The sequence below is a fragment of the Tympanuchus pallidicinctus genome, unplaced genomic scaffold (genome assembly GCF_026119805.1).
Source record: "Tympanuchus pallidicinctus isolate F22 unplaced genomic scaffold, pur_lepc_1.0 scaffold29, whole genome shotgun sequence".
Taxonomy (NCBI): Eukaryota; Metazoa; Chordata; class Aves; order Galliformes; family Phasianidae; genus Tympanuchus; species Tympanuchus pallidicinctus.
The window spans coordinates 894443-914166 of NW_026294746.1; the positions used below are offsets into that span (position 1 = coordinate 894443).

General features: G+C 46.9%; 3 protein-coding genes across 5 annotated transcripts; 2 read left to right on the forward strand and 1 right to left on the reverse strand.

Moving 5' to 3' along the window:
* The first annotated feature begins 356 nt into the window (after positions 1-356).
* Positions 357-2974, forward strand: CUNH1orf174 (chromosome unknown C1orf174 homolog). Its single transcript, XM_052691859.1, has 3 exons — positions 357-513; positions 835-1320; positions 1669-2974. The coding sequence occupies exons 1-3, from the start codon at positions 460-462 to the stop codon at positions 1774-1776; spliced, it is 648 nt and encodes a 215-aa protein (XP_052547819.1). The 5' UTR covers positions 357-459; the 3' UTR covers positions 1777-2974.
* Positions 2975-3126: 152 nt separating this feature from the next.
* DFFB (DNA fragmentation factor subunit beta) lies at positions 3127-6982 on the reverse strand. Its single transcript, XM_052691858.1, has 7 exons — positions 6844-6982; positions 6646-6772; positions 6379-6567; positions 5711-5790; positions 5401-5574; positions 5092-5192; positions 3127-4773 (listed from the first exon to the last, which is right to left on the reverse strand). Exons 1-7 carry the CDS (start codon positions 6955-6957, stop codon positions 4557-4559), a joined length of 1002 nt encoding a protein of 333 aa, XP_052547818.1. The 5' UTR covers positions 6958-6982; the 3' UTR covers positions 3127-4556.
* A 40-nt stretch (positions 6983-7022) lies between these two features.
* CEP104 (centrosomal protein 104) lies at positions 7023-19657 on the forward strand. 3 transcript variants are annotated; one of them, XM_052691913.1, is made up of 22 exons: positions 7023-7085; positions 7847-7973; positions 8502-8675; positions 9006-9144; positions 9621-9686; positions 9998-10074; positions 10218-10386; positions 10597-10755; positions 11110-11436; positions 12138-12341; positions 12858-13025; positions 13281-13454; positions 14253-14429; positions 14501-14707; positions 14804-14920; positions 15286-15322; positions 15465-15537; positions 15910-16018; positions 16291-16429; positions 16862-16929; positions 17286-17376; positions 18204-19657. In XM_052691913.1, the coding sequence occupies exons 2-22, from the start codon at positions 7861-7863 to the stop codon at positions 18338-18340; spliced, it is 2925 nt and encodes a 974-aa protein (XP_052547873.1). In that variant the 5' UTR covers positions 7023-7085; positions 7847-7860; the 3' UTR covers positions 18341-19657. The 3 variants fall into 3 exon arrangements, with proteins under 3 accessions (XP_052547873.1, XP_052547872.1, XP_052547875.1); XM_052691912.1 differs by having other exon boundaries at positions 7061-7085; positions 7809-7973; XM_052691915.1 differs by having other exon boundaries at positions 7062-7085; positions 7809-7973; positions 11110-11361.
* The last annotated feature ends 67 nt before the right edge of the window (positions 19658-19724 follow it).

A 19724-nucleotide genomic window follows, 5' to 3' on the forward strand; every position in this document is an offset into this window, starting at 1 on the left:
GAAAGCAGGGATGTGGTTTTGTGCTATGGGCAGAGCTGTTGGCTGGAGCGGCCCACAGCCATCGCCTCCCATGAGGACACACAGAGCTCATCAGACTCCCGGCTCTCCTCACAGCCCTTGAAGTTAAGGAGGGATTTGCGTTCCTGACGCCATTCGTTCCCCGAGGGCTGGATCACGACTTCCCAATGCACATCTTAGAACCAAAGCTTCCAGAAAGAAGGCGCTGGAAAGCTAAAGACCTGACGCGTTTATCACCCACACAGCTTGCACGCAAATTTATTTTAGTCCCTTTCCAGGAGAAAATCTGGGCGCTGCGTTTTGCCTCAGCAAAAGGCGACTCAACGTCCCGACGGGCCCGGATACCCGGCAGCCCGCGGCCTCTCCCCGCCCCTCCCGTCGGTAAGGGCGGCCCGCAGCGCGGCGCTCGGACCAGGCCGGGCATCACCGCCCCTCCCCAAGATGGCGGCGGGCGGGAAGGCGGCCAGCGGGGCCGGCGGCGGGAGGAGGCGGCAGGTGAGGGCCGAATCGAGCTGCTGCCGCGGGACGGGACGGGGAGCGCCTGGAGAGCGCTCGGGATGTGGAAGCCGTGCGGATGGCACGGGGATGGCGGTCAGCCACGTCCTGCCCTGCTTTGTGCTCTGCTGGCCGTGAGCTGTACGAGGCTCTGTTTAGACCTCGTTATTCTCCCACTCGTGTTTCCCGCTGTGGCTGTGCTGGGTGAGGTTTCTCTCAGAGCTTCGTGCCCGGCCACCCCACACGAGCGGCTGCTGATGTGTTCAGGTGCTTTTGAACTTCAGGAGCTTCTTTTGTGCTTTTTTTTTTTTTTCCTAACAGACTTGTTCACACAAAGCAGCTGGCAAACGGCCCTCCAAGAGGCTAAAATGCGAAAGAACGAGTCTGGTGAAGTCAGGACTGGCAGGTTGTGTGTGTGGGATTGAGAACCCTCCTGCCCCTAAAGCACCCGCTGAGGGCTCAACTCCAGAAGGTACAGGAGATGACCAGGTAATTCAACTGGAAAAAAGTGAAAGCATCCCAGAGACTGGTGGAGAAAAACGGAAGGAACGTGATGTTTCTTCAAAGCCACGTGCAGCGAAATCAAGGAGAGCTTCCTCAAAAACAGAAAGCAGTGAGAATCTGCCAGATCGTGCCTGCAGGGAGGAGGGGAGCAGCTGTGAGAGCTTGCTTTTGGAAGGGACCGACTTGAAGGATGGAGACATCCCTAAGAAACTAAGAGAACTGGATAACAGTGCTTTCTTGGATGAAGACAGTAACCAGCCGATGCCAGTGGATCAGTTCTTTGGAAACATTGACTTTACGCAGGTAAGAGAGAGTCTGCCTTTAACACTATGGACATTTGGACATGTGATGCCTTCATCTTTTATCTGTTTAATGAGTGCTGTGTTTAGTGGGAGCAGCGAGGATTCATTTGTGGAGGACTTTTATCTCCTCTGCACCCTTTTCAAGACTGCGGAGGGAATGGCAGCCCTCACTTTGACCACGAGCAGCGGCTGGTTCAGACAGGCTCCCTTTTGCACTCTAAGGGTTTATTCAGATGCCACTTGCATGTGTGTGTTAGTGCCTCATGTATGAGTGGGGAAGGATGGGAACTGCTGGAGATGGGGAGGCCTGCCTTTTGCAGCAACTTCACTTCATGATTTCTTCTTTTAGGATCAGCTGGCAGCTGTACTCCCGAGCACAGCAATGAGCAGGAGGGAATACAGAAGGCTGCATTTCATCGCCAAAGAAGATGAGGAGGAAGACGAGGATGCTCTCTAGCAGCAAACTGTAAAACAGAGGAAACTTTGTTTTCAGTTTTCTTTGTCTTTCTACCAGTGGCTGTATCACTAGCATGATGTCAGTGTTTGCATTTTCTTAGAGAATGGGTAGAGTCTGCTTCTACAGAGTTGTCAGATACAGGATTCCCCACACTTTTTTTAGGGCAGAGTTTGACTGAATGCTCAGAGAATTGGACATAAATTGTAATTGATTATTAATCACTAGTACCTATAAAAAAGCATGGAAAATATCAACTCCTACTGTTACAAGTCTGAACTCATATTTACAGGAAACACTTGGCCTATTCTCACTTATTTTTAAAAAATTATCATCTTGGGACAGTTCTTTTCTTTCTGGGATGTCTGCCATTACAGCATCTTGCTAGTAATGCAGCCACTTGACTTGCTCACTTCAAAGAGGGACACCAGCTTCTGTTGTGCAAGTTGCCTTGCATTGTTTGCCTTTAAAATGCAATTCTGCTGGCAAAACTCTGCACATATGTGATTATGAATTCAGTGTTTTTAATCTCCAGACATTAAGTAGTGTTTTTTTTATTGCTCCTCTGTTTTCTGAACAACCATGTGAAGCTCACAGCTTCCATCTTCCACCACATCAGCTGTAAGCACTGCCTTTTTGACAGCTCTGTAATGCAGATTGTTCATTATTTTCAAATGACTTCCAAAGGTTATGAACAGAAATTCTGTAAAGAAACACATTGGCAGTGATAAAGGCAGAACAGAATCTCTCAGCAGGACTTTACTGGTAGACAAACAAGTGCTGGTGGCCAAGTAGATATGGGTCAGTCCTTCAAATCTGTTATTTCTGGCCTGCATTTTTTAGATGATGATGAGCAACCTCATATGATTCCAGGAATTGCTAACTCATCCAGCATTCATGATAATACTTTGAAAGTGTGATTCTGCAAGAAGCTCTCAGATATTTATTATTATAAAAATAAAGAAACTGTTTCTAAAAATGCAGAGAAAATATGATCAGCAGATGGTTTAAATCAATATTAATTTCTACAGCTACAGTGTGTTGAACATTCAAAAATCTGAAGCCAAACAAATCGTATATGCATGACATGTTAATTTATTCAAATTCCCACTCCAGTTGATGTATTGTTTCTGTCAGTGCTAGTTCTTGGCTCCTTTTTACTCTTAAGTCTGTAACACTGAAAAAAAATCTTCATATTTTAGTGTGCTCGTGGTTTTCATCACAACTCCATCTAAAAGCAGTTCTCCCAGCTTTCCTTAAATGCCATCTTACTAATTTTTTTTCCCCTAGGCAGTATCTTCACACACAGTGCAAAATGGTGTTTGTAAGAAATGTGCCACGCTGACAGCACAGTGCTTCTTGTCAGAGTCTTTATTGCAGTCCCTTCCCCAACACCAAAACACCAGAACGTGCATTTTCACCTCTGTTACAGTTGATGTATATTCAGTGAGATGATCAGAAAGGCTCAATCCAATGGTGCTGGAACTCCTCACTGAAAATGCACCTGCTTATTTTTCATGTAGAAATGTTTGGGAAAGGAATTGAATTGTTGCTTTAATTAGCACTGGCTGTAGCAAAACTCCTGCATTTCCAAGTCCCAACAAGTCAGGACTCACACAGCAATACTATCTTAATAACAACCCTGTCTGAAATAGATGAATTTATCTGATAAGAAAGAGGTGAGAGGAAGAAAATGGAAATAAAAAACCAAAACCAACAACCAAAGTAAACACCCAGAACTTTCCTTTGAGGTGAATGATGTTATGTCTGGTAAACATCCACTACTTAATTGATAAGCACCTTTTCCTGTGCTAAGTCCTTCTAGTCTGCAGCAGCCATGCTGTATTGTACCTTACTGTTGACTACTCATGCACCTCTACCTCCAGATACACAGAAAGATGGCAGTGATTTTACTTTTATTTTTTGATTTAAAAAATACTCATCCCTGAGAGTTCAGCTGCTATCAGCTGATATTTAGGAAAAAAAAAAAATGTAAAAAATGATCTACTTGTATTTTGTTACCTGAGAGGTAGAGAGTGTTTCACAGAAGCAGTTTCTGCAGACAAACATGATTACTGTATAATAAGATTGTATGTGTTGCTTCAAGAAAGCTCAATCTAGAGAGGCAAAGACCGAAGGAAATCAGTGGGAAAGATGCCAGAGCACAAGGGTGATAAAAGCAGAGATGCACCACAGCCTTGCTTACTCCTATAAGACCTGCATCTATGCAACAGTGGATTGAATGGTCACAGACGAGTGCAGGTATTTTCATAGAGAAAAGCCAGCAGCTCTGCCACTGAATCATTTGGCCTGTCTGCAGTACAGCGCCTGTCTTCCTGGTGAAGGCACAGAATAATTACCCTGAAGTATTCTTTGTTTGGCTTAACATTCAGAGCAGTATCAATCTGCTTTGAATCATTTGCAAGAAAGTTGTTTCTGTACCATGCATTTTGCACCTACATTTACTACAGCAAGCAGGAAATCATAAGGTATCATCAGTGTCAGCTTCTGGCCTCTATTCTGCACACTGCGGCTGTGAGTCAGCTTATCACACTCAGCACTGTGTCACCTAAGGTGGGAGAATCAGGCACGGTCTGAACGCGTGCTCTGCGAGACTGCAGTTCAATTAATGCACTGGAGGTGATAAAGGAAGAAGTCCTTGGCAGAAGAGACTTGCTAAGTAAGGTTTTGTTTAAGAAACAAGAGCGACTTAAACATGCTGCCATCTTACACGATTTTGAAATGGAAAAAAACAAAAGCAGAAGTTGCTTCCAAAGGGAGCGCTATGCAATCTCATGGGTTTGCTTCCTTTTTCTGTAAATTTTAGTTTTGTCACAGCTGAGATTGTGATTGGTTTTCTTATGGCAAGCAATATGTACGAGTTTTAGATTATGCACTGTAAACAATAGCTGATAAAAGTACTCCCAGTTCACTTCTCTTCCATCTCGTGTTTTGACAGCTTCTGCCAGTTCTGGGACAACACTACGTTTCTTTTCTATTCTGCAGAATGCAAAAGAGAAAACAATATTGCTAGCAAAATCTGTTTCCTTAACAGTATGTCTCCATCTTCCTTCTAAAGCACGGCAGAAGTTGCATTATTTTACTACAACTAGGTTTGAAGTGTTTTTATGAAGAAATCAATTTAGCAAATTCCCTTTGCTTCAGAAATACACAATGCCTGGAAAGAGGTGTGAAGGTTTCTGCCAGAAAGAGAAAGTAGAGAGGATATGTTTCATAAAGGATAATGTGGTAAGCAGGGTGAATTCCCATACAGGCAAAATCTGAACAGGTGAATTTGGATTGATGCTTTATACATACATGTGATCGAGATTCCAGGTGCTGAAGAGGATTCTGCTTTCCCTGTTAGTATAGGGGTTGATAGAATGCTTACATGGGCAGTCATCTCTGTCAAAAGGGCCCTGTAAAACAAGATGGCTGCTCATCATCCCGGCTCATCCCAGTCATGAACTGATGCAGCTTCCTCTCACCACAACCACACACAGGTGAAAACACTGCCAAAACTCAGCACTTCTCTATGCAAGCACTGAAGTCACCGTCTCCTTCCTCTGAAGTTGTCACTACTGCTTCTTAGAACCAGAGACTGCTTTGAAGCAGGGCTGAACCTACCTGGCAAGAGAACCATCCCTCCTTTGTGCACAGGCGCATCGCTGCCTCCTCCTCTGTCCTGTCGAAGTAGCTGCCATTATATTTCACAGATTTCAGTTTATCCGACATCAGGTCGAGTATCCTTTTATATGCATCTCTTGCTGTAGGATGAACGTTTGAAATAAAATTACTAACCTGAAAAAAAAAAAAAAAGAAGTACAGTCCTTCCTTGGCATCTGGAGCAGCTTGTGTCTCTTCTACAAGTGCTGTGCTGGACTACAAAGGTACTTATATATACATGTGTGTACTTAACATGCAGTCACACTTTTACCTCTTTCATGTAGCTTCGTATTCTGCTTTCACAGCTGTACCGCATGTAGCTTGATTTGTTCTTAAAACGAGATTCTAGACCTAAAGAGAACCAGATGAATTTAGTACAGTGCTTCTAGTTCTGTGCATCTGCTTAGATGTGTCCTTGTGCCTTCTTTTCACAAACTCAGTATACAGGCTTTTTTCTTTCACTGGTTCAAGCCTGCTGTCAGGGCTTAACAGAACCACACAGCCCATCTACTTTGACAGCAGGGCTGTGTCAGCTGCTACATACAGGCTGTTGTTCATCACTGGTGAGAATGCACAGCTAATGGTGGTGACTGCATAGAAAAGCAGTGTTTTGTAACTGAGAATTTGCTCTATCGAATAGCATTATTGTGCTCTTTGTATGTGGAACGCCGTTCCACAGGGTTCTGGGCTCCTCTGTTCAAGCCTGACTGGGATCTCTGGGACGCCCAGCAGAGGGCTGCAGAGATGCGGGGTCCGGAGCATCAGGGAGAACCACGGGGCTCAGCCCGGGGAAGAGAAGGGCAAGAGCGGATCTGAGCGATGCTTATCGATATATCAGCAAATCAGGGAAGGAAGGCAGGGCCGGGCTCTTATCAGCACAAGGCACCGGGCACCAGCCGGCACTGCCGGAGCTCCATGGGAGCACGAGGAATCGCGTACCCTCGAACCACTTCCCGTCCTCGTCCCGGCGCTCAGCCGCGCCGTCCCCGCTCAGGTTGTGGATCAGATCCGCCAGCAGCCTCTGCCTGCGGGGCGCCCGCTCGTCCTCCAGCAGCCTCCGAGCGGCCTCCAGCACCGCGTCCGTCCGGCAGCACAGGGCGGCCAGGAACCGCTCCAGATCCCCGCAACCTGCGGGCGGAGCGCCCGTCAGCAGCCGCACACGGATCGCCCTTCAGCCCGCAGCTCCCCGCCCCGCCCCGCACTCACAGCCCGGCCAGCTCTCCCCGGGCCGCAGCAGCACCAGCTCCGTCTGCGGCGGCAGCGTGCGGAAGAACGCCTCGCTCAGCTCCGTCCCGTCCTCGTAGAGGCACAGCCGGCTGCCTGCCAACGGGAGCTGCCGGGGCGGTCATTCGGGTCTGAGACCCGCGGGACCGAGACCCCCGACCCCCGACCCCCGATCCGCACCTGCAGCAGCCGGCAGCCCTTTCGCAGCAGCCCACGCAGGCTCCCCGCCGCCGCCCCGAATTTCTGCGCGCTGCCGGGGCGGCGGAGGCGGAATGGCCTGAGAGGAGCCGCCATCGCTGCGCCCGCCACTTCCCCGCCTGCCGCCATGCGCATGCGCGTCGCTGCGGCCCGCGTTGGGGGCTGCGCATGCGTGGCGGCGCCCGCGCCGTTGCTACGGTGACGAGCGATGGAGCCGCGCTGAGGTGAGTGCGTTGCTGTGTGGGCCTGGCTCGATCCTTTCTGCTTCCCTCCGCCCGCGGATCTCCCCTCGAAGGGCTGTGCCAAGCCGTCCCGGCATTCAGGGCCCCTACGTGGCGGCTCGGGCCGTAGAACGGCTCGGTAAGGGCCGTTTCCCGAGCTGCGGCCTGTGGGGCGCTGCCCTCCGTGCTGAGGGAAGGGCGGGAAGAGATTCCTCACAGCGCCGTCCAGGGGTGTGTGTGCCTGTGTGCCTGTGTGTTTGTCTGTCTGTGTGTCTGTAGACTTGCATGGCTGTGAAATGCTGCTGGGTGACTTCTGCCTGGGTCGATTCTGTCCTCTTGTTATTATTATTCCCTGTCAAACACACGGGGCGGGATGTCACGCTGCTCTGAAGGTCCTGCATCCGGACATGTGGGGCAAGAAGAAGCTTCTAGGCTCATCACAGTTTGAGTTTTGTCTTGGATTGTTATATTTAGCCTTCCGGTACTTGGAAGGAGCCCACAAGGGCTCTGCTTTTTGCACAGTCTGATGGTTTAACTAGCTGTACAAGTTAACCGAGCCCTCGCTTCACCAAGTCCTGCTAAAACACTCAGCATAAGAACATGGCTCATTTTATGGAGCTGGCATTCAATAAATTCAGATTTACAGTCATCAGCTGCTGGCTTAATGGACCACAGTACGGAATTCTTGGACTGCGCTGGTTCAGTGTTGTTTTATTGCCTTCCTAGGGATTAGCTTAAGTTTGAAACGTGGTTGTTTTGAATAGCTCGCCTCTGCAGGATGCCGCACAAGATTGGCTTTGTAGTCGTTAGCTCATCGGGGCACGAAGATGGCTTCAGTGCAAAGGAGCTGATGGTCCACGCACCAACAGTGAATGGATGGCGGTCACCGAGGTACTGCAAGGGAGAGGGACGTGCTTAATTCTCCAGCACTGAGTGTGCAGTGAGTGGGAGATGCAGCATGCGTGCTCAGACTAGTTTAATGCTAGACCAAATTGGTTATAAAACAAAAGCTTCTGAGTTACTTTAACCCTGTGGAATGCTTGTTCTGCAGGGGAAAAAAAAGCCTTGGTTACAACAAAAGGTCATCTTAGAGTTTGTGACCGCGTTGACTTGGTATTAAAACTACAATCTTCACAATACATCTTCTGGATGTATGTAGTTGTCTTAGTTTCAGCTGGAACAGTCCTTTTCCTTCATAGTGACTGATATGCTGCCATGTTAAACCACCACAGCAGTGCACATTAACAGACACACACATGCATTAAAGTGAAAAATGTTTCTACTCTTTTTTATTTTTTTTGCAATATTTGTAACGATGGCAAACTGTAACAACTTTGGAAAGTTTCATGATTAAATGTTATTCAAGGTGGCAGTGAAGTGATCTTTAAAAAGATGGCTCAACATTGTGCACATTTGCAGACTCTGTCAGTACCCACAAGAAATCGTTCTGCAGTTGGTGGAGAGATGTCGAATACGAAAACTGCAGCTGCTTGCTCACCAGTACATGATATCAAGCAAAATTGAGTTCTTCATCAGTGAAAGCTTGCCTGAATACTTTGCTCCTTATCAGTCAGAGAGGTTTCACAGACTAGGGTGAGTCTGACAGCTCTGAATTGTTGTATTACCTTAATCAAGGCCTCAGAAGGAAATAAAAAGCAATCTGGGGATACTGGGGCTGATCCAGCCATGTTACAAACAGTGGGTTAAAATCAATCCCACTTAAAGCAGTGGGGCCTTAACGAGCCGGTGAGGTTTGTGTGGTTGCTGTGAGAGGCATGATGCAGGTGAACACTGGTGTAAATGACAGCGTGCTGTTTGGTTGATGAGTGAGTTTTAAACCTGATCAAAATGCTTAGTTGAGGAGCCAAAGCACAGCTGTGTGTTTGTGTTTTCCTCTGCTTACTGCTACGTTTTCCTTCTCAGTTATGTCCCTCTCTCAGACAATGAGAAGACAGGTTTCAAAGCTCGAGAGTTAAAATCTGTGTATATGGATGCAGTTGGCCAGTACCTGAAGCTGATTTTCCATAAAAATTATGACAATAAATACAACTTGTACAGTCAGGTAAGTTGAGTTGTGCTCCTTACTTTGTAAGCTAGATGGAGTTTCAGTAGCACAGAGTGGGCACAGAAATCTGCCCCCTGCACCTGTAGAAGCTGAAATGCTGATGGAAGCTCCTGAGTTCATTTTCACTCGTGACCAAATGCAGCTTATGCAGAGCAGGTGAGCTCAGTGCACGTTCCATCACTGCCTTTTGTTTTGAGTTTTAGCCTGCATAGCAGGCTCTGTGCTGAAGACAAGGTAGTTTGTAGACAGTATTGAAGTTGTACATTTTCCTACATTTGAGTAAAAGCAAGGAACAGGAGGAGAGAGATGAGTTGGAGTAAATCACTACTTGATTTTTCAGATTTGGAGGGTGAATCAGCACAAAGTGTCAGCAACTGACTGGCTGTGTGTGCTTAAACATGCTTTTCAATTTGTCTGAGATAAGAACAAAATAACGACCTTGTGCTTTCACTTTTTCTTTCAATCTCTCTCAGGTTGCCCTGGTAGCTATAAATATTATTGGAGATCCAGCAGACTACGGGAATGACAGCAATAAACAGGTAAGGGCAGAGCACCCCTGTGCTTTTACTGTTGCTGCACATGTTGAGCTGCAGGGTTCTTGAGATAATGAATGCATCTTCGGGTAGTTTCATCCTTCAGCAGAGGTGCTGTGCATCGATTTTGATCTAACTTTGAAGGAAGGGAGATCTCAGAAATTGAGCCTAAGTTGTGTATGCGAAAATGAAAACAATCAATTGGAACGTTTGCATTTGCACCCTTAAAGTTCTCACAATTACAATGTCAGAATTTCTATCCTGAACACCCATGTTGTTGATGAATGTGCATTAAGATCTTTCTTTTCCCCACAAAGCCTTCCAGAGAGAAGCTGATTGACCACTACTTAGGAATTAAATCAGATGATCCTGCCTTAGATGGAACATACCTAGGGTAAAGATATTCTTTTGCATATACCCTGCCAAACATCTTTCTGGTCTCCATTAGTTCTCAGTCTCTGTATTCCGTTACCTCTCTGCCTGTGAAAAGAAAACCGATACCCACAGTTATTGATTTCTCTTGTCCTGTATCTTCAGGAAGTCGGACTCCATCTCACCTCTGGATGATTTGGCTTTTGACATGTACCAGGATCCAGAAGTTGCCCAGATAATACGCAGGCTGGATGAGAAGAAGCACGACGCCGTCCGTCAGGAGCGCTACGACTACGCCAAGAAACTCAAACAAGCCATTGCAGACTTGCAGAAGGTACTGCTCAAAGCTGCTCGTCTCTGAAGCCACCAGGTGCTCTGGTGATCCATCAAGGATCTTAGCATTAACGTGGAAGCATAACAACTCCCAGTGTGTTGTAAAAACAGTCATTTTAAATTCAGCTGGCTTAATCTTTTGCTTGGAAGTCACGTACGTGTGTATTTCTAATGATGGGATCCCAAGGTAAGTAGCTGAAATGTTTTCCAGGTAGGAGAGAGACTGGGACGGTACGAAGTGGAGAAACGCTACGCTGTAGAGAAGGAGGATTACGATCTTGCTAAGAAGAAAAAGCAGCAGATGGATGCGTACCGCCTGAAAGTGTATCAGCAGCTGCAGCTCCACAACCTGCTGGATGCAGAGCTGATGGTGGGTGCAGTTCCTGGTTTGGGAGGCTGTGTCACATGAGTTCTGTAAATAGAAAGGGCTGAGCGACCAGCATAAATGCAGGGGATGAGAGTGGTTACCAGAGAGGCTTTTTCTTTGGACTGTGGGTTTTCCCAACCAGAGACTCAAACGTTATGAACGTGATTAATTCTCAGTAAATTACATTAGAATTTAAAGCAAATAACATCTAAATTCCTAAATGTTATTCTAGAGCTGCACATACAGATTCACAAGGCACTGACGTTCATTTGAAAGAGGCAGAATATTGTTTACTGTCACAGCTGTGAATGTAAGGACTGCTTTTAGTACAATGTCGCCTCTCTTTCAACATCTCAGACTCGAAAGCCACCCGACCTGCCTGTGGAGCCTGCGGTTTATGATCATCTTCAGCACACAAAGGCTGCAAATTCACCTCCTCATGAGAACACAGAACTGCAGAGTTCACAGGGAGAGCTGTGGAAAGCAGAGTCTTTGCAGGAAGAGAAGCCCGCAGAACCTCATTCTCCTGAGCCTGTTTTTCTCCATCAGGCCACTCCTCCCACTCTGTCTCATCCCACAACCTCCAGGGAAGTGTTTGCCCAAGAAGAAGTAAGTAACGTGCCTCTGTTGCCAGAGAAATCCCCACAGCAAGAAATTCTGTGCTCAGCCTTCCAAAACAACAAGGTCTGTCGTGGTTTTTCTCATTGCTTGTACAGTATTTGAAACTGTTTGCTGAGTATTGCTGATCTAATAATTGCTGTTGGCCTTTCACTTGGCTGAATTTCTTGGAAAGCTGTTAAAAATGTTCATTCAGATGGAAGATTAAAAAAAAAAAAGACAATATCTGACTTACGGACGGATGAACAGAAAATAGACATGAAATGACTGCAGGAGTCACAGCTGCTTTGGTAGCAGGACAGGCAGCTGCAGTCTGCTTAATAAATCTTGGAGATCACGTATGTCAGCAGCAAACAAATTTATGTGACTGCAAGGAAAGCAGCAGAGTCTTGGCAAATCTCATGAAGGCTTGCTGTGACTTTTGTAGCAGTAATATTCTCTTAATAGCATGATGACATAAAATAATTTAGCAAGTAGAGCTTATGGCTTGCTGGCTGCCTACCAACAGGTGGTTCCTGTAACTGTCTGCACTTCCACAAAAGGCATTTGGTGTGTGTGTGATGGGATGTAAGAGATAAGCACTACTTGGAAGCACTGATTCTGTTTTTTCACAATACCTCTATGGAAACTTCAGTATCTGTACTTAATTGTGAAGCAATACTGCTTTGAAGGGAAAAGTGAATTGAATCGAGGCAAACCCAATTAATGATGAAACAACTTCACATCTGAGTTATTCCTGGAATAGCAGCTCTTATCTTCCCTGTTAGGTTGAATTTTTACCTTACGATGAGAGACCTCTCCCAGCCATCCACAAACACTCCGAGGAAGCAATTCGATACCTTGAGCCAGAGAAAACTGAGGGAGACAGCAGTAATACTCCAAGAAGTGGCATTGCTGGGGAACCAGAGCCACTGAGTGAGAAGGCACTGAGGGAGGCCAGCCCTGCTATTGAAGTTTTTGGAGAAGCTCTGGTAAAGAACAACAAAATAAACACGTGGATTACTGGGATCTGTTGTGAGTTTGTTTGGTGTTCGCTCACTCAGCGGGGAATTGCTGATGTGGTTTTTACACCTTCAAAGATCTGAAACACACAGCAGGACCAGGGGATGTGGATGCCCAGGTTGGGCACCGCCTTGGCACTGGAGCTTTTTGGATTGATGACTTGATAATCTGCCAATTGTTTATTGCCGAGTCGTCTGCTTGGGGTGCAGGCCCTACCAGGATACCTGCACTGAAAAGGGACTTTTGTAGAGAGAGAAACCATTACTGTGTCTCAGGTGGTTCCTGGAAATATGATCTATTCATCCATTTTACTCAAATTCCTCAAAAAATAAGTGCAGAAACACCTGCAGTAAAAGCCAGGTTCCCTTGGAAAAGGCCTGGGGATTTGACACTTCAGTTCACGCGTTCTTTTCAGGTTGTTTCTGTGTATAAATATTGAAACATCAGTACTGACCTTTTAAAAGATGATCTTGTTTTGTGTTCAGGTCTCTGGAGCATATTCCAAAAGTTGGTCGTATCGAGAAGATGCATTGCTGGCTGTGTACAAGAAGCTGATGGAAATGGCAGCAAGCACTGCCAAGGAGGATTTAAGGAACATGCTGAGGGCTGCCATTTTTCTTGTAAAAAGAGCCATAAAAGACATCGTGTCTTCAGTAAGTGGTGATGTGTGTGATAAGAAAATGTCTCCAACCTGCAATTTGCTCCATTTACGTTTGCTCTGTCCCAGTGAAATCAGCAAGGCCTCACTCAGTGCTGGGATCACTCAGTGCTGGGATCACTCAGTGCTGGGATCACTCAGCAGCAGATCTCAAACTAAGGCAGAAGAATTTTAGATACCATTTAAAAAATACTGTGGTTGTGCTTCTTCCCTATGGTATTTTCTTCACCGTTTCTTTCTTTTTATTTAGGTTTTTCAAGCTTCCCTGAAACTTTTAAAAATGCTCATTACACAATATGTACCAAAACACAAACTGGGAAAGCTGGAAACTTCTCACTGTGTGGAAAAAACACTTCCAGGTTTGCTGTCCAGAACAGGAGACTCTTCATCCCGCCTTCGCATCATGGCTTCTAAATTCATTCAGGTCAGAGCTTTTCTGTGCACTGCAGTTTGGTTAACATCAAGAACGTCACAGAGGGACCAGTGGGTGACATCTGACCTGGCTGGGTGTCAGTGCAGAGCTTGCAGCTATGAGGGGAGGCAGAGCAGGAGCAGCAGCTGAGCCTCAGGATGTGATTGAAGCATAGCTTGTAAAAGCCAACTTACCAACAGCATGCAGAAATGACAAAGTCCATTCTGTGTTAAGTGTTGGCAAAGCACAGTTGGGAAGATCTGCTGGGGGATTACTGTGCTGTTTTCCAGTAGAGTTCAGGAGAGTAATTCTGTGTGAAAGTGTGTTAATCCAGCCTCAGGAGGGGGGTAGGTGGGTCTCTGGCTCTGGGTTCTTTATCTGTGATTGCATCCATACAGAGAAGGAAAATGAATTCCTTTCACTGGAGGATGTAACAGAAACTTCAAGGTGTGCAATGCTCTGTTGTGCCACCAGAGCCCCCAGAAGTGACTGACTGCTTTATCACTGCTGCTTGACTTATTCACAAGAGATTTGTAACTGAATGTTTCAGCGCCATGAGGAAGCGGTCACACATTGTAGAGGAGCTCTGGCCTCAAGGGAAGGAAACTGCTTTTCTGTCCCCAGCACGAGGTGCTGCACTGCCCCGGGAGGCAGCTCCCTAGGGAAGGTGCCAGCTAGAATTAACTGATCCCTGCTGAGATAGAAACACCCAGCTACATTTCAGCAAAGTTCTTGCTTCATAACTCTGCTTGGCAAAGGCACTGGTTGCCCTCGTGTAGCACTCCTACAGCACACTGACTGTGTTTGCAGGAAATGGCTCTGTGGAGCGAAGTGAAACCTCTTCAGATTGTTCCACTTCATTTGGTTCAACCCCTAAAACCGAATTCCCCGACACACCTGGCCATGAGTCGAGTGGAATTAGTGGAGTGCCTCCTGCAAGAGATGGGAACTGAAAACTCCGGCTTCACCGTCAGCAATGCCATGAAGGTGGGAGTCGCAGCACTTGGAGCTGCTTTCTGTTGCTGTGGGATTCGTGTTTATTTCTGTTCTCTTTTCAGTTTGCAACGGGAGCTTTGGAGCACAGAGTTTATGAAGTTCGTGACGTAGCACTGAGGATTATCTTCCATCTGTACAGGAAGCACAAAGCTGCCATTCTGGAATATCTGCCTCCAGATGATGCAAGCGTTCGCAAGACTGTTCTCTATAAAACACTCTTTGATGGATTTACTAAAATAGATGGTAAACTTTCTGAAGCTGAAATGAGGGTAAGTAAGAAGATTGCTGGTATTTTGTGTTCTGCAGATTCTCCTGTATGCAGATGGTTCAAAAACTTTCATAATTGAAGAGTGTTTTCTTCACAGGCACAAAAAAAGGCAGCAACAGAAGAAGCAGAGAGACAGAAGAAGGCAGAAATAAAAGTTCTTCAAGATCAGCTGGCAGCTCTGAAGGAGATACAAGCAGAAGTTCAAGCTGGAAAGGTTGGGGTGTTTTGGTTTTGCTCTAAATATAACATTTTTAAACCTTTTCCTCAAGTGCCTCCTTGCAAACTATTTCAGCATGGGACAAGTAATGTCAGTTGTAAGAGGGATGGGGGTGTGGAAGAGGGAGGGAGAGCCTCCTCTCTCTGATTTTCACCCTGAGTTTCACACCTGGGGTGTTGTTTTTTGTAACAAAAAAAGGAATTGGAACCCTTCCCATTTTAGAAGCTGATGGTGCTGTAAAGTGTTGGCTCTGCTTCTAAGCCTTTAATTGCAGAGAGAAATCAAAATCGGTTCTTTTTCTCCCCCATTAGTATCACAGTCACAAAAGACATTTCTGACTTAAAAAATTCTTTGTTCCGTAGGAAAAAGAGTCTGATTTCCAGAAGACAAAAGATCAAGGTAGGTAATTTCAGGTAGCACTAAGAGCTGAGATGCCCTGGAAACACTGTGGGTGCTCAGTGTGTCAGGTTGTATTGATCTTGCATTAGATCTGTTGCTTTTGTTGTCAGCAGAAGGAATATTTCCATTTTCTTTCTTACAGGGTACAAAAGCCCACAGCCTGCAGCAGCAGAGATTCCAGATGATCATTCCTCTGTTGCAAATTACCTGGATAAGTAAGCTGGATTAATAGCTTCTAATCACCTGAAGTACTTTGTACAACCTGCCAACAGCTATAGTAGTGTTTCTCCAGTAGATCAAAGCTCATAACTTCTAAACAGTGGAAAAGAAAACCTTTCTAGCAGATTGAGAGCAATCCTGGATGTTGAGGTGTAACTACTAGGCTGGCACTGCTCTGAATTTGTTGTCTTAGTAGCTGTTGGTGGGATAAAAAAATAAGCACAGGTCAGGACTATGCAGGGAAAATAAGGGCTGTGTTTCAGAAGGTTTCTAACAGTGGGGACATCTGTTCCCATGTGTGTGTTACTGATGCTCTGGTGTTTGCCTGTTCCATGGATTGCTTTGTGCTTTGCTGTCTTTTTCCCCAGCCTGTGCATTTTTTGTGGTGAAAGGAACGAATCCTTCACAGAGGAAGGACTGGATCTGCATTACTGGAAACGCTGCCCTATGTTAACCAGATGTGAGCACTGCAAGCAGGTCAGGCACCACAAATCAGCAGCAGATTTTATTCTGTTACCGTGACAAGATATTTAATGCTGCAGCAGAGGAATGCTCAGCACTGAGTGATTTGGGGTGGCATTTTTAGAACAAAGCAGTTGTACAAAATGTATCATCAACTGCACTCCATTTCTTTTTTCCATTTCCTTTGAGAAGAGATCCTTAGCTTCCAAAAATCACAGGGGAAGCTTTGTTTTAATGCTGTTCTTGTTTACTCAGTACAAATCTTGGGCACCTCTGTTGTGCTGCAGGTGGTAGAAATAGCAAGCCTGACGGAGCATTTGTTGACTGAGTGTGATAAGAAGGACAGCTTTGGGAAATGCCAGCGCTGCAGTGAAGCCTTTCCAAAGGATGAGTTGCCCAAACACGTTAAGAGCAGGAGCTGCAACGGTGAGTAGCTGTCAGCAGAAGGCTGAACTTCAGAAGTCAGGTCAGTGCAGCATCCAAGCACTGCACGGTTTTGTCAAGTCAGACCTGCACAGCAATACTGAACCTCAGCCTGTCGTCAGGAGAGAACGGCTGACAAAAATCCCTGCCTTTCCCAGTGCTTGAAATGCTTTGCTTCCATGAATGCATGTGGGGAAAACGAGCGAGAAAAGAAAAGGCAGCTTGTGTCACAGCCCTGCACTGTGAGGCCAGGGATGGTTTACTACCCATGGGGTGTAAATGATCATAAGGGATCAGACTTCTTTCAGAGCAGTGAGTGATGACAGGCTGGGGCTGCTTTAATCCTAGGGCAGCTTTCTGTGAGTTGTTTGCTATGCAGATCCTCCTTGCATGTTCAGACTCACCTGTCTGTGCTGTATTGTTTTATCCTTTCAGCTGCCAAGCCAGAAAATGTGGCAAACCATTGCCCACTGTGCCATGACAACTTTTCCCCTGGAGAGGAGGTAAGGCTGCTTCCCAGGGTGGTCTGATTGTGTTCCATCATGAGGATGGAGCTTTTGCCCTCCTGGAGCACTGCTTTACATGCAGAGATTTCAGAACTCACCAGGGTTACGGAATGGCTCTCATTCTCAGGGGACTTGAAATTGGGGGACTTTGTTACTTGTGCCCACATTCCTCTTCTCTGCCCTGTGCTTTGAAGGTGCTGTCGTGCTTCCAAGTGCTGGCAGTCCACATTCTTTAGTGGCACTGAAGCCTCAGCTATCCCTGCGTCCCCTTCTCCTGTGTTTAAGATTCTGAGTAGGCAGAAGGGTGGCTAACCTTGCTGGTTTCTTAATATCACTTCTTTGTAACTGGTTAGGCCTGGAAGTCACACCTCATGGGCACGGATGGCTGTGCAATGAATCTACGAAGGTTTTCCACCATAAATAAAACTATTCCAATGCAGCCTGGTAAGACTTCTTTGTAATGATTGTTCTTTTTTGCTGTGTTGCCACTGCTTAAGGAAAGCATTTCAGCCTCGAGAGCAAGGTGGCTGCTTACATTTTCAACACGCTTTTTGCATTTGGGTTGTGATGTTTGGTAACAGTGCCTTCAGTAACAGTAATTTCAAGGTCAGTTGCCAGGGAAACTGACACGTCTGATAATTGGATCGTTTCAGCCTTGCTCCTACTTAACAGCATGGTCATGAATAGAACAATCAGCAGTGATAGCAAGCAGTGACAGTCTGGAAAGCTCCTGACCACCAACGCAGTGCATTGAGAGCCTGTTTTGGCTGTGATGTCCAACAGAGGACGCTGGTCTCATCCTAAGTGCAAAAGGAATCGAGTGCTGTGTGCTGGGTGCTGCTTTTCCTTTCCCAGTGGAAGCAGGAGCTGGGCAGAGCTTAGGGCTGTGCAGAGAGAAAGTGATGCTCATCTCAGCCTTCTTAAAGTTGTCTTTGCTTATTTGGCACATGTAGGAATCCCCTTGCTTTGTGAATGCAGAAGTTAAGCAAACAAGCTATTTCCACTGCTTGCAGCACCAAACCTGTTCTCCTCCACTGCTTTTTCTTCCCCTTCAAGCTTTTTTTTTTCAGTGCTGTTTCATCCCCTCCGTGCTCAGATTGTTGCCAGAGTTAAACTGCTGGGTCTGAGTTTTGCTTTGCTCACAGCTGCTTTTCAGGGCTGTGCCAAGCTCCTGGGCAGAGCCCTCACAGGCTGTCTTTCAGCTGCTGTCAGTGAATGCAGTTCAGCTCGGCTCAGACGAGCAAGCAGTGACCTGTGGCATCTCTTCACAGGCAAAACAGGAGGCCACTATTTGAAGAAACCAAGTCCTTCAAGAACCAAAGTTCGACCTCCCTCCATAGGAAGCAAGATCCCAACGCCGAGAGGAGGCCCGAATAAAAGCCCAGGCAAAACATTCTCAAAGCAGTGACAGGACAAGGGCTGTGCTTCGCATTTTGTATTTAATAATTGGGTGTATCATTATTAATGGCCATTTAAAACTCCCGAGCAACTCAGATCTTTTCCATATGATGGCTGAGGCTGTGCAGGCCTGGAGCAGAGCGGTGAGGGCACTGCTCCACAGCTTCCACAGCAGCACTGTGGTTTTCTCATTAGAAAGGAGCAAATCCTCCACTGCAGCCTCGCTCCCCGCCATGCACAAGGAAGGTTGTGGCTGCTTCCTCGTCCCAGAAGCAGCCCAGGGCACAGGATTCACTGGAGGGATGCTGTGCTTCCTGCCCTGCTGAGCACAGCCCTGCGGCGGCTCAGGGGCTCCACAGTGGTGGAGGTGAGCGATGGAGTCAGCGGGCATTTGGTGTAAGGTGGAAAGAAAAATGTGTGTGTGGGAATCAGAATGCACACAGTGTGTGACTAAAGAGCCGCGGGGCCCTGCTCAGCTGAACTCCTTTGACCCTTCAATTGGTAAAATCCCACCTGCATAAGGCAGAATTCTTCCTTCCCTGTTTGTGTAATGAAAACAGAGAGGGGATGCAGTGCAGCTGAAGAAAGCTGTGAGGGCTTTTGCTTTTCCCTTTTGCAAATGCTAGAGCGTTAACAGCATTAATACTCAGCTGCTTTGTCAGGGTGCACGAGCAGCCAGGGAATTGCAGTGGCCACAAACCACGCGTGGCTGTGATTTATGCAGGGAGTGAAGGCGCGGTGCTGCTTTGTACACGGCACTGATTTTGCAACACAGCTTTGTGCTGCCTGCCTACGAGCGTGTGGATTTCACAGGTAGAGCAGCACCGTCGCGTTTTGAAAGTCTTTATATGAATTGTAACTCTCTCAAATTATCAATAGCAGATATACATATTCATAAGGGTTGTATATTTCATGTAATGTACGCTTCCTTCCACTGGGGAGCTGCAGGTTCCTGTGTTAGAGCCTCGCTCCTCGTGCAAGCCGAGCAGCAGCTGGTTGTGCTGAGAGCTGAGCGGGGCCGAGCCACGGCCTGCGGGCGTGCGGCTGCAGCAGAGCGCGGCTCCTGCCGGAGGTGAACTGCGAGCTCGGCGTCGTGCAGAGGAAAAGACGAAGAGCCGTTTGCGCGCTCTGCATTGGCCGATGCGGCGCACGTAGTTGCTGAAGGCAGCTCGGCATCGCTGCTCGAGCACGGCTCCTAAACACGGGCAGAACGTAATGAAGGCAGTTAATGAGCTGCATGCGGGCAGCAGGATCTGCGCTTCTATTTTATAACTTGACCGAACCTTTTGAGATACGCTTTTAGTAACCAATAAAAGACTTGAGCTAAAGAACAGCGTTTGGTGCCCGCCCGACGCCCGGCCGCTCGCTGCCATAGGGGAGGAGCGGGGCGCGGA